Here is a 13,056-nt window from a genome sequence, read left to right on the forward strand (position 1 = left end):
GTTGTTCTGTCGAGTCCTGAGTATGCCAGCGATCGGGGCCACCTCCCTGCACAGCCGCGGGGGGCCTGACACCTCCATTCATGAAAACACGGAAGTACAAGAGGGGCTCACCTCACACACGTCCCGGAGACCCCAGGGGACACAGGAGTATTCTGGGCTGGGGTCTTTCCTCTGCACAATAAGGAGAGAACAGCCAAAATGTCCCTAATGGGAAGGCACTGAAAAAATTAACTCTAAATGGACAACAGACTGAAATGTGAACATAAAACTTAAAAACAATAGGAATAAAACTTTGGGACCTAGGACTAGGCAAACATTTTCTTTTCACATTGATTTTGAGAGAGAGAGAAAGGAGGAGAGGAAACATCAACTCGCTGCACCACTCAGTTGTTCCATTTTGTTGGGCACTCATTGGTTGCTCTTCACGCGTTCCGTGACCAGGATGGAGCTGGCAACCTCAGCACGCCAGGACAACTCTATCCACTGAGCCATCCGGCCAGGACCTAGACGAATCTTTCCTAAGACTTGACACCAGAGCACATCAATAAAAGGAAAGTGGATCAATTGGACTTCATCAGCATTAAAGCTTTTGCTCTGGTGAAAGGTCCTGTTAAAGGGTAAAAAGACAAGCTATAGAGTGGGAGACGTGTGTATTGCACACCCGACCAAGGACCCCATTGAGAGTCTATAAAGAACGCTCTGAGTTCAACAGGAAGAAAGCAAATTCTATTTAGAACAGGGGCAAAAGAGCCAGAGAGGAGCCCCCAGGGCTAAGAGGTGCATGGGAACATCACTGACCATTAGGGAAACGCAAGTCCCAGCTCCAGTCAGATAGACACACACACACACACACACACACACACACACACACACACACACACCCCGGCTCAGAATGGCACGAAGATTTGCTTCCATCGGGAGTTACAGACTCCAATGTGCGTTCTCTGAAGGTCTTGGGGATGAATGCGGATCTGGTGAGTGCAGCTTGTAACACTGCCTGGACTGAAAGGGATAAACAAAAGCTATTTTGGGGGGGGGGAGGGGGGAGGAGGAAGAAGAGGGTGACCGGGGGATAAATGGTGATGGAAGGAGACTTGACTTGGGGTGGTGAACACACAATACGATCTGCAGATGATGTGTTGTGGAATTGTACACCTGAAGCCTGTATCATTTTATTAACCCATGTCACGCCAATAAATTCAATGAAAAGAAAAGCTATTTTTCATATCAAACTTTAATCTCCACAGTTCCTTATACTGTAATTCTTATTTCTAGCATGACGTTTCTTTGGAATAATCTACTAATAAACTATCATTTAGTGAGGTTGTTTACTATAAGGCCAATATTTTTCAATTAACCACCATTCTATATATACTAGTGACAATTAAAAGTGAAGTTGAAACATAATGAAACATCAAAAATCTAGGAATGACTGTACTAAGAAGTTTAATGAGATCTAAGTAAACAGAGGGGGATAGTCTGTCCCCGTGTTGGGATTCACCCGTGTAAAGGTGTCACTTGTCCCCAAACTGGCCGATACGTTCAGTGCCATTTCAGTAGGTGTGTTTTTTTTGGGGGGGGGGGCGGAGCTCGACAAGCTTATTTTACAGTTTAGGTGGAAATGCAAAGAGCAAACACAAACAAGTCAGTCTTGAGAAAGAAGCAGGGAGCGGGGCTCGGTCCGTTCGGTACCAGGACTCGTCATGAAGACGCGGTTATTAACACCAAAAGACATTGCTCTGTCCACAGACGAAGACCAGTGTGAGAGACAAGAGAGGCCAGAAAACAAGCACACGTGGGGACACTTGGTTGATGAAAGAGCTGGTACCTGAGAGCTTTGGGGAAAAGGGCAGGATCTTTGACAAGTGGTGCTGGGGCAGCTGGACCTCCATGTGGGGAAAACGCAGCGGAACCCCATCCCAGGTGGATTAGAGACGGGTGAGAGGAAAACAGGAAACATTGTATAAATATAAGATGACACAGGAGACTGTCTTCATGACCTGAGGCAGGAAAGACTTCTTAACCGAAACAAACAAGATATTGGACTTCATTCAAGTAAGAACTGATTGTTCATCAGGACACATCATACATGTGCTTCTTCTTTGGATTTGATTTAAAAAAAAAAATTGGGAGGCTATTAGGAAAACCTGAATTTGACTGGATATTTGATATTGAGGAATAACTAAGCATTTTTCAAAGCTGTGAAAATGGTGTTTTGATTATGTCAAAAAAGAAGCCCTTATCTCGTACGGAATCACACTGAAGCGCTCTCAGTTAAGAAGGGGGTGCTGGGACCAGCTGCACCGTGAGGCCGTAGGCGTGGGGCCTGCAGGTGGAGGTGAATGCCCGGCCTGGGCCGTTAAGCTCTTGGCCTTTTTATTTTTAATTGATTTTAGTGAGAGAGAGAGAGAGAGAGAGGAACATAGATCTGTTCCTGTATGTGCCCTGACCAAGGTTCGAACCGGCAACCTCTGTGCTCTGGGAGGATGCTCTAACCAGCTGAACTACCCGGCCAGGGTGGCCTTCTTGTACATTTGAAATGTCCATAATGAAAAGTTAAAGAGCAGCATCATAAAGAGGAGAAAGCCTACAGAGCGGGAGACGACACTGCACCTCAGACACATGCCACAAGCTGAAGACCTCCCCTTGCTTTCTTCTCCTCTCTCTAAAATCAATAAAGTCTTAAAAAAAAAAAAAGCAGCCTGACCTGTGGTGGTGCAGTGGATAAAGCATCGACCTGGAAATGCTGAGGTCGCCAGTTCGAAACCCTGGGCTTGCCTGGTCAAGGCACATATGGGAGTTGATGCTTCCAGCTCCTCCCTCCCTTCTCTCTCTCTGTCTCTCCTCTCTCTCTCTCTCTCTCTCTCTCTGTCTCTCCCTCTCCTCTCTAAAAAATGAATAAATAATAATAATAATAAAAAAGCAAAAGAACCTATCCAGAATATGTAAGGTATATAAAAGGTCTACCGGAAAGTTCTGTCTGTTTTTGGAATAAAACAAAATACAAGTTTTTCTTACCGTCAATAAACTTTATTAAATAATATATTTCCACACCAACCCTGTCTTCCGAATATGGTCCGAAATGGTTTGCTGAGCTGAATTAAGCCTTTCTGCGATCTCTGATGTTGTCAGAAAAGGATCTTGCTCCAACATGGTCTTAACAACATCGTCATCGATCAAAGGTGGTCGCCCAGAACGTGGCTTATCAGAAAGGTCGAAATCACCTGTTTCAAATTTTTCGAACCATCTTCTGCATGTCCTATCAGAAACTGTACCTTCACCAAACACTTTCAATAAATTTCTACATGCTTCTGTAGCATTTCTTCCTTGTTGAAATTTGTATACAATACAGTGGCGTAAATGAACTTTATCAGTAGCCATGGGTACACTATCGCTTCACACATAAGACTAATGTGAATCAACTTTGTTTTAGTTAATTTGCTACGTCAGTATGTATACATTAAGTGATAAAAATAGAGAGGCACACATGCGCCAAATAAACATGTGCTTACGTGTCAAAACTTGTGATAGAGACGGACAGAACTTTCCGGTAGACCTTATATGTAAGGGAGTTAAAATTTCTTTTTGGCCCTGGCCGGTTGGCTTAGTGGTAGAGCATCGGCCTGGTGTGCAGGAGTCCCGGGTTCGATTCCCGGCCAGGGCACACAGGAGAAGCGCCCATCTGCTTCTCCACCCCTCCCCCCTCTCCTTCCTCTCTGTCTCTCTTCCCCTCCTGCAGCCAAGGCTCCATTGGAGCAAAGTTGGCCCGGGCGCTGAGGATGGCCCATGGCTTCTGCCTCAGGTGCTAGAATGGCTCTGGTTGCAACAGAGCAACGCCCCAGATGGGCAGAGCATCGCCCCCTGGTGGGCATGCCAGGTGGATCCCGGTTGGGCGCATGCGGGAATCTGTCTGACTGCCTCCCCGTTTCCAACTTCAGAAAAATACAAAAAACCCCCACAACTTTTTAACTTCCTTATTGATTTTAGTGAGAGAGGGAAAGAGGGAGAGAGAGAAACATCAATCTGCTGCTGTATGTGCCCTAAGTGGGGATTGAACCCACAACCTTAATGTTTCAGGATGATGCTCTAACCAACCAAGCTATCTGGCTAGGGCAAAAGTTTGTTTTTGTTTTTTTAAGCAAGAGACAGACGAGTCAGGAAGGGAGAGAGATGAGAAGCATCAACTTGTAGTTGCAGCACTTTAGGTGTTCATTGATTGCTTTCTCATATGTGCCTTGACCTGGGGGCTACAGCAGACCGAGTGACCCCTTGCTCAAGCCAGCAACCTTGGGTTCAAGCTAGCAACCCTGCACTCAAGCTGGTGAGCCCGTGGTCAAGCCGGCAACCTCAGAGTTTCAAACTTGGGACCTCAGTGTCTCAGGTCAACACTCTATTCAGTGCACCATCACTGGTCAGGCAAAAAATAATTTTTTTTTTAATTTTCCATCAATTTGAGATAGAGGAAGGGGAGGGGAGGCAGATGAGAGAGAGGAAGGGAGAGAGGAAGGGAGGGAGAGAGAGAGAAGCATCAATTTGTTCCACTTAGTCGTTCCATCTAGTTGCACACTCATTGACAGCTTCTCATAGGAGTCCTCACTGGGGATTGAACCTGAGACCCCAGACGTTTTTATTTTATTTATTTATTTATTTATTTTTATTTATTCATTTTAGAGAGGAGGGAGGGAGGGAAGGAGGGAGAGAGAGAGAGAGAGAGAGAGAGAGAGAAAGAGGGGAGGAGCAGGAAGCATCAACTCCCATATATGCCTTGACCAGACAAGTGCAGGGTTTTGAACCGGCAACCTCAGTGTTCCCAGGTCAATGCTTTATCCACTGCGCCACCAGAGGTCAGGCCAGACAACGTTTTTAAAGAAAGACAATCCAATAGAAAAACTGGCAAAACACTTAGACACGTGAACAGAACTTTAAAAAATGCAAAAGGCCAATTAATGTGTAAAGAAGGTGCTCAGCCTTGTTAGTAATCAGGGGGATGGACACTAAAGTCACAGAGGTGACACTGAAGACCGCCAGGGCCAGAGGGCCTGCCAGCCAGGAGGAGATGGGAACGGATTCACTAGGGAGCCCCGAGGTTTCTGAGCAGTGGTGGCAAAATCGCCTGTCTCCCATGAGAAGCTCCTCCCTCACCCCTCACCCCTCCCTGCCCGTGGCCAGAACTGGTGCTGTTCCCCTAAAACACCTGCACCGTCCTCTTCTCCCCCCCGGCTCCCCACCTCACCTGCCGACATCAGTTCCTAACGGTGTCCTCCACAACCCTCGCCCTCCCCATCTCGTCCCACACTATTCAAAGCAGGTGAGATGGGACCTCCCTGGCTGTCCTCACCTGCTGTGAATAGTATGGAGACGAGACGGGGAGGGCGAGGTCAGTCACGAGGGTACACTGCTCTGGGGACGTTGGTGGCTTCTCTCCAAGTGGCGGCCCAGCACTCTGTTTGGAGGCCCCGCACCCCCAGGCCACCCCCACGGAGGAGGCGATCCGTGCTGTGGTCACCGCCCAGCCCAATCTGGGTGGGAGTGGGAGGTGTGCTTCAAACCTCCTACCAGCCCTTATGTTGAGAAGTCATTCTGTGCTTCCTGAGGACGCAGAACCGAGTGGGCTGTGCAGAGCGGTCACCTTCCACCTGGCAGGGGACAGCAAATTCCCTGCTCCATGGGTGCTGGGCTTACCACGGGACTTGCTCAGGCCAGCGGGATGTTCACAGCCTCGTGGGGAGCAGCTGGGCCCCTCCCACAGAGCACCCAGGGCCTCGAGGGGCTCCCTGCAGTGCAGCCTCAGGAGCCCCCAGCCACAGGGCACAGATGCGACACAAGTAGACGTTCTACCGCAAAAGCTGAAGGAGCCCAAATCCCGAGGGGCTGTTGAAAAAATGGAAATGGACAAAGTGATTCTAAAATTCACCTGTAACTGTTGGCATTTAAAATGGGGCCAGAGCTGTCACCTTCCCTGGGATGTTAAAACGGCAAAATGACCCTGACAGGGCCCAGGGCAACATGTGTCCCAAAGAGCTGTTTGCAGGGGCAGAGGCGGATTTAACAGTGGGCGCACCTGGGCACCGACTGCTGAAGGGCCCTGCAAAACCCCAACTCGATACTTTTTTTCTAATGACACCAAGTCTGGTTTCATATGTGCAATTTTAACATTAGTAGTACATAACATTTTTATTTATTTAAAAATATGGTTAACATGTATTTTTATTTCCCGTCTTTTTTTTAAGGGGCCCAATATTTTCTTCTGTGCCCGGGGCCTCCACAGGCCTTACTCCGCCTCTGTGCAGAGGGTGACGGGGAAGCGAACGCCACGGCCACGGGATGGCGGGTACCCGGCTGGAAATTACATACCTTGTGCAGAGTGCACATCACTGCGTCACCTTGTCTGCACCAGGAGGGATGCCGTCCTTCCGCGGATGTCCCTGTCCCCCTTCCTATCTCGTAAACAGCCCCTTGCCTTTGTCTCCTGGTCGGAACACGGTTTGAGACTCTGCCTGAAGCAGGGATTCCTCAGGCACTCTTCTTTTTATTTATTTATTTATTTGTATTTTTCCAAAGTTAGAAGCAGGGGGCAGAGAGACAGACTCCCACATGCGCCTCACCGGGATCCACCCGGCATGCCCACCAGGGGGCGATGCTCTGCCATCTGGGGCGTTGCTCTGTTGCGACCAGAGCCACTCTAGCGCCTGAGGCAGAGGCCATGGAGCTATCCCCAGTGCCCGGGCCATCTTTGCTCCAATGGAGCCTTGGCTGCAGGAGGGGAAGAGAGAGACAGAGAGGAAGGAGAGGGGGAGGGGTGCAGAAGCAGATGGGCGCTTCTCCTGTGTGCCCTGGCTGGGAATCGAACCCTGGACTCCTGCACGCCAGGCCGACGCTCTACCGCTGAGCCAACCAGCCAGGGCTAAAAAAAATTTTTTTAAAGATGTATTGATTTTAGAGAGAATTAGGGAAAGACAGAAGCGTCGATCTGTTCCTGTGTGAGCCCTGACAGGGGAGCAAACCTGTGACCTTTGCCTGTGGGGACGATGCTCCAACCAGCCCAGCTCTCTGGCCTGGGCGCTCTTCTTCTTCTTCTAAAAATACCAGATATATGCTTGTTGCCTCTCGTTTTTATTTTATTTATTTATTTTTATTTATTTATTTATTTTTTTTTACAGAGACAGAGAGTCAGAGGGATAGACAGGGACAGAGAGACAGGAATGGAGACAGATGAGAAGCATCAATCACTAGTTTTTCGCTGCGCGTTGCGGCTTCTTAGTTGTTCATTGATTGCTTTCCCACATGTGCCTTGACCGCGAGCCTTCAGCAGACTGAGTAACCCCTTGCTGGAGCCAGCGACCCTGGGTCCAAGCTGGTGAGATTTTGCTCAAGCCAGATGAGCCCGTGCTCAAGCTGGCGATCTCGGGGTCTCGAACCTGGGTCCTTCCACATCCCAGTCCAACGCTCTATCCACTGCGCCACCGCCTGGTCAGGCGCCTCTCGTTTTTAAGGCCTTTTAATTTTCCAGGTTAACACTGCAAATGAGTTTGAAACACTAAAAAAAGTCATGAAGTCGGCCTAGCGTGCGGAGGACCCGGGTTCGATTCCCGGCCAGGGCACATAGGAGAAGCGCCCATTTGCTTCTCCACCCCTCCGCCGCGCCTTCCTCTCTGTCTCTCTCTTCCCCTCCCGCAGCCAAAGCTCCATTGGAGCAAAGATGGCCCGGGTGCTGGGGATGGCTCTGTGGCCTCTGCCCCAGGCGCTAGAGTGGCTCTGGTCACAACATGGCGACGCCCAGGAGGGTCGCAACATGGCGACACCCAGGATGGGCAGAGCATCGCCCCCTGGTGGGCAGAGCGCCGCCCCATGGTGGGCGTGCCGGGTGGATCCCGGTCGGGCGCATGCGGGAGTCTGTCTGACTGTCTCTCCCTGTTTCCAGCTTCAGAAAAATGCAAAAAAAAAAAAAAAAAAAAAGTCATGAAGAAGAAAAAAGCTGATGACGCACACGACCTCAGGGCTCATGATGCTGGGCTTGTGCAGAACTCTTTTCTGACTCGGGTATCAAACGTCCTCTGGTCCAGAGCCACCAGGGGTCACCCGATACATTCAGAGATGTTTGGGGGACATAAAGTTATTCATCATCTACACCTTTGCCAATAAAATGCTTTTAAAATTATTTTTAATCACTTCTTCACATGTAGTCCCGTCAAACTCCCAGAGCTGCAATAACGTAGTTCCTTCCGCTGACAGAACACGAAGGCACGTCATTGGATGTGCAGACCGTCTCCTCCTTGAGGTCCTCCGCGGGCAAACAGAAACACTTCTTGTTGGAGAGTGACATCATTCTATAATTCAAAAGGCTGATATGCATTTCCAGGAATATGATAGAACCTGCTGAGAATTAGATTAAGGACTGAATGTATTGTGTAAGACATTACAAAAAGCAGCCCACATTGCCCTGGCAAAGGCCCAATGTATTATAATTATATTGTACTTGTGACCTCATCTGTGGCAGGAGAAAGAAAACACAATCAGTGTGCTCTCAGATAGGACGTGGCTGACAGCGACACAGGGCGACGTGCCCTGGAGTGACAGTCACTTAAGCAGCAGGCTGGAGGACAGCCGGCCAGGGCTTCTTCGGGCACATGTGTGTGACAGCGAGCGCTGACGTGTGCTTTCGAATTTTGAGGTTAAATAAGAACCAAGGATAAAAATCACAAGGTTCCCTTCACCCCGTTGCCTGTCACGACGGGACTTCCTGCGGACCTGGAGGCAGGTGCACGCCGCTCCACGGCAGGTGCACGCCGCTCACAGCTCACGCTGACAGGCCGCCCACCGCAGGGCGGCTGACAGGACATGTTTGAGAAGATGAAATACTTCTAGACAACGGGATGTCACGGCCTCACTGACGAGTGCGTAAGAGACCACGGGAGTTTGGACTGGGTGTCAGCCAAAGGATCCTGAAAGATGTGGCGGTCCCAGAACACGTGCAGGCGGCATTCATGGGACTCTCATTGGTGTCACTGCTCCTGTCTGAAGGGGCTCTCTCTTCCCACCTGGTGACACGCCAGCCAGGACGAGGCCCGAGGTCAGCAGGGAACGGCTCCACCACTTTTCAGAATCTGCTTTTGGCTCAGACGGCTGGCTGCCTAAGTAGTTCTCATCTGCAGGATGAAGCTTAGTCACCTGCCATTCCGAGTCGCATGGCCTGCACCCCACCAGTGGCGGCCACTGCTGTCTCTGCCTTCTCACAAACAAGACGTGTTTCTTTTTCTTTGACTTGCAGGCTGTGCGAGCTCTCGCTGCAGTTCTTCACACGGCAGAGGAAGTCAGATCGGGAGGCAGGGGACTGGCTTCAGGTGGACTGTCACTGAGGTTGTGAGGTGACCGTCACGTGGACGTTGGGGACGGGTTTGGTTGTCACAACTGGGAGGGAGGGCACCTGGCTTCTAGTGGGTGGAGGCCCGGGATGCTGCTCAACAGCCACTATGCACAGGGCAGCCCCCAGCCAAGCCCTTGTCACCTCTGTGGGGCCCTCCCCCACGACGCCCGCTGGGCGTGCTGACCCTCGCTGCCACCTCTGTGGGGAGGAAGAAACAGACTCAGACACCAAAGAACCCCAAAGAGGAGAAACTCAGAAGGAAGGCGGTTCCTTGACCGTCTTTAGATGAAAGCACTGTCACAGAACCCCAGTGGGACTGCTGTGTACACAGGAACACCCAGACTCCTCTGGGGACATTTCCTCCAGTCCCCCACTGGAGCCCAGCTGGACCTGACCCTCGTGAGCCCCCCGTTCTGTCTGCTCCACTCCACGGCCGGGGTGGGTCTGGGGGGCCCACTGCTGGTGACCCCTTTGCAAGCGGACCCTGGAGGAGTGGTGTCCCCAGGCGGACGTGACGTGGCGGCACCAGGACTGCCAAGGGAGCCCCGTCACGGTGACACCGCTCCTGTCTCGAGTCCTGCGTTTACTGAGACTGAGAGAACAGGGAGGCTGGTAATAGGCCATTTCTGTGGTAACAGCCTTGACCTGTCCAGAAGACAGAGAAAGAAAAGAAACAAGTCACCTGAAAAAATCTGAATGGTTTAAAGGAAAAGAACCGAGAGAACGGACACGACACCGAGACCTTTACTGGTGACACCTTTTTAATAGGTCAGAGTAACTGTACAGTTCATTATATTCTTCCTGAGAATAATTTATATCCCCCAACAGACTAAAGGGAGGGCATAGTTCTCCAAAGTACTGAAAAGGGCGGGGGGGGGCGGCCTGGGCGGAGAGACCCAGTCTCTCGGGCTGCCCCCTCCCAGGAAGACAGACACGAGGGTTAGTTCACTCCAGTGGCTGTAAAAGAGTCAACATGGCTTTAATCTTTCTTTATAAATTATATAAAAATGGAAACGGGGATGGTTCCAGAACCTCTTCTCAATGCAGTTTGGAGGTGCTCTGGTACAAAGCATTTCTGCTTCCAAAGAACATTGCTACAAAAAACTGGCACATTATTCTGGTGAAAAGAGAGAAGTCTGAGTGTGTGCTACAGCTAGTTCCCACCCTACGCTTCACAGACCACAGGAGGAGGAGGCGGGCAGGGGAGGGCTGCAGCTGGTCAGCTGACCAGTGCGGGCAGAGCTTCCGGGGCCTCCTTCGGAGCGGGTGCCAGCACACCGCAGCAGAGGGCGCTGCGGCCGCTCCCGCTGGACCCTCCAACTGGACTCGTGTCGCGGGGTGGGGAGTCGGCCCTGGGCTTCCTGGGGACCCCCGTCATAGGCTTCACAGCGAGTCTGGCCGCTTCTGCGAAGGCGTTTCCTACAGTCTTCTTTCTGATCCCTAAAAGCTTCTCACGTACAGTCTGTATTCTCAGAAAACGCCACATTTTGAATCCCAGGCTTTTCTGAACACCGTGATTCCAAAAAAAAAAAAAAAAAATGAACCCAATCAAATGTGGTTAAACTTGTATGAGAGATTTCGACCAGCTGTCAGCCAGAAGAGTTGGCGATCGGCGCTGGCAGGAGGACGTGTCCTGGCTGCTGGTGGAGGCGCCCGGGGCCGCGGCGCCCGGGTGCAGGCCGGCTCAGTGCGGCCGCGGCTGCCCCAGCATCTTCAGTCGCGCCTGGTCAATGACGTCCAGCAGGTTCTTGGCGTCCACGGCCAGGGCGTGGGCGGCCGTCAGCATCTGCTTCTTGTACTCCTGCTGCAGGCTGGTCAGCACGTACTGCTGGGCCAGCTTCATCTTGTTGATGAGCTCGCCCAGATCCGAGTTCAACAGCTTCTGGGCCATCTCGATCTGGAGGGACAAGAGGGCGTCAGGACCGCCGCCTCCCCGGTGCTTCCACGTGCCTTGTCCGTGCCCTTTCCCCCGTGGGCTGTGGGCAGTAAGCCCCGGCTCACGGAGGAGCCGCCTGGGTACCTGCCAGCCGTGTCAGGAGGGACCCCGCCCCGCGTCCCCACCAGGCCCGGGATCCCTGCCAGCACCGTGCCCCCGCCTGGCCTGCATCCCCACCGCCCTGGGGTCTCCGCCTACCTGGCCCGTGTCCCCACCACCCCGGAGTCCCCACCCGCCCCAGGCTCCCTGCCACCCCACCGCCCTAGGGTCCCCATCCGCCCCAGCCCACCTCGGCGCAGGGCTGAGCCCTACCCTACCTCTCGGTGCGTGCTGGCGGGTAGCCCGGGGATGGTCTCGTCCACAGTGGCCAACAACGTCCGCAGGGCCAGGCCGACCTCCTAGCGGACAGGACCACAGGCATCAGGTCACGTGGGTCACGCGGCGCGACCTTCCCTTTCAGTTACTTCTCACCTCCCGTTACCACCTCAAGGAACGCGTCTCTGTTTTTCTCCCATGGGGCTGAGCCTGCCCGTTGGAGTCAGAGGCAGCTCGCCCCGAACAAAGGCTGCGCTCTGCCACCAGGCTCGGCTGCGCGAGGGCAGGGAGCGGGGCGCACGCCCACGGAGACGAGGGTCCGGGGCAGAGTGCCCGTGCTGATGCGCCGCCTGCCCGCCCAGATCAGCCGTGCCCACCTGCCAAAGCAGGGAGGGCGGACGGCACACCTCTGACCCGACACAGCCCTCCTCGCAGTGCTCCCGAGTCCATTCTCCCCAGGTGCCTTCTACGGGCCCAGGAAAAGCATCATGGCTGCGCAGGACTATAGTGCGGGGGCCGCCGGCACAGACACGCAGACACGCGGCTGCGCAGTGCGGTAGTGCGCAGGCCGCCGGCACAGACACGCAGACACGCGGCTGCGCAGTGCAGTAGTGCGCGGGCCGCCGGCACAGACACAGACACGCAGACACGCGGCTGCGCAGTGCGGTAGTGCGCGGGCCGCCGGCACAGACACAGACACAGACACGCAGACACGCGGCTGCGCAGTGCGGTAGTGCGCGGGCCCGCCGACACACAGACACACACAGCCACGCGGCTGCGCAGTGCGGTAGTGCGAGGGCCGCCAGCACGCGCGCCCCGCAGACACTACCACACCGAGCAGCTCTGCCCCCTGCTTTCTTCACTCACAATCACAATGTGGGCAGGAACTATGGAGACTGTGCTCCGGGACAGGCCCCTCCTCGGCTCTCAGTCAGGAGCGGCAATTGGAGCGATGAAGGTTATGACGGAGGGGCCATAGCTTCTCCGCATAGCGACCTCCCCGCCCAATGAAGCCGTTCTTCAGCTGGGACGTGCTGTGGGGGTCTTACCTTCACCATGGGGACATACTCCTCTGGCGGGGCTGGCTGGATCTTGCTGGACATCTCGATGACGGCCTTCACCAGGCCTGTCACGTTCTCGTACACCCTGTCATTGGAGCGGTCCAGGTTGGCGGTGGGCGGGGGGCTGATTTCCTGGGGCTGAAGCTGCCAACACAGAAGCCGGTTATCTTTCATTATCCAGGAGATGGTGGCAATCACCATGACTCAGTTAAGGAGCATCTTTAAAAGAGATCAAAGCAGATGACAGAACTGATTTTCTTGTTCACATGGGTTAGAGTCCATTTTGAGGATGACAGTCACAGGACTCATCCGAGTGACACGTATGGAACATTTTTCTAACTTTGAGCTCAGTTAAAGGACAGAAGGGCTCACACACATCC

At 52.9% G+C, this 13,056-nt stretch overlaps 1 protein-coding gene across 16 annotated transcripts in view; it reads right to left on the minus strand.

Moving 5' to 3' along the window:
- Positions 1-10,115: 10,115 nt before the first annotated feature.
- Positions 10,116-13,056, minus strand: part of PTK2 (protein tyrosine kinase 2) — a 192,686-nt gene continuing 189,745 nt past the window's right edge. For all 16 annotated transcript variants that reach the window (XM_066379591.1, XM_066379590.1, XM_066379584.1 and 13 more), the window contains 3 exons: positions 12,665-12,820; positions 11,618-11,698; positions 10,116-11,261 (listed from right to left, as the gene is read on the minus strand). In XM_066379591.1, coding sequence (XP_066235688.1) covers positions 11,049-11,261; positions 11,618-11,698; positions 12,665-12,820 — 450 coding nt within the window. In that variant the 3' untranslated portion in view covers positions 10,116-11,048. The remainder of the gene's footprint in view (positions 11,262-11,617; positions 11,699-12,664; positions 12,821-13,056) is intronic.

The sequence above is a fragment of the Saccopteryx leptura genome, chromosome 3 (genome assembly GCF_036850995.1).
Source record: "Saccopteryx leptura isolate mSacLep1 chromosome 3, mSacLep1_pri_phased_curated, whole genome shotgun sequence".
In the NCBI taxonomy this organism is placed as follows: Eukaryota; Metazoa; Chordata; class Mammalia; order Chiroptera; family Emballonuridae; genus Saccopteryx; species Saccopteryx leptura.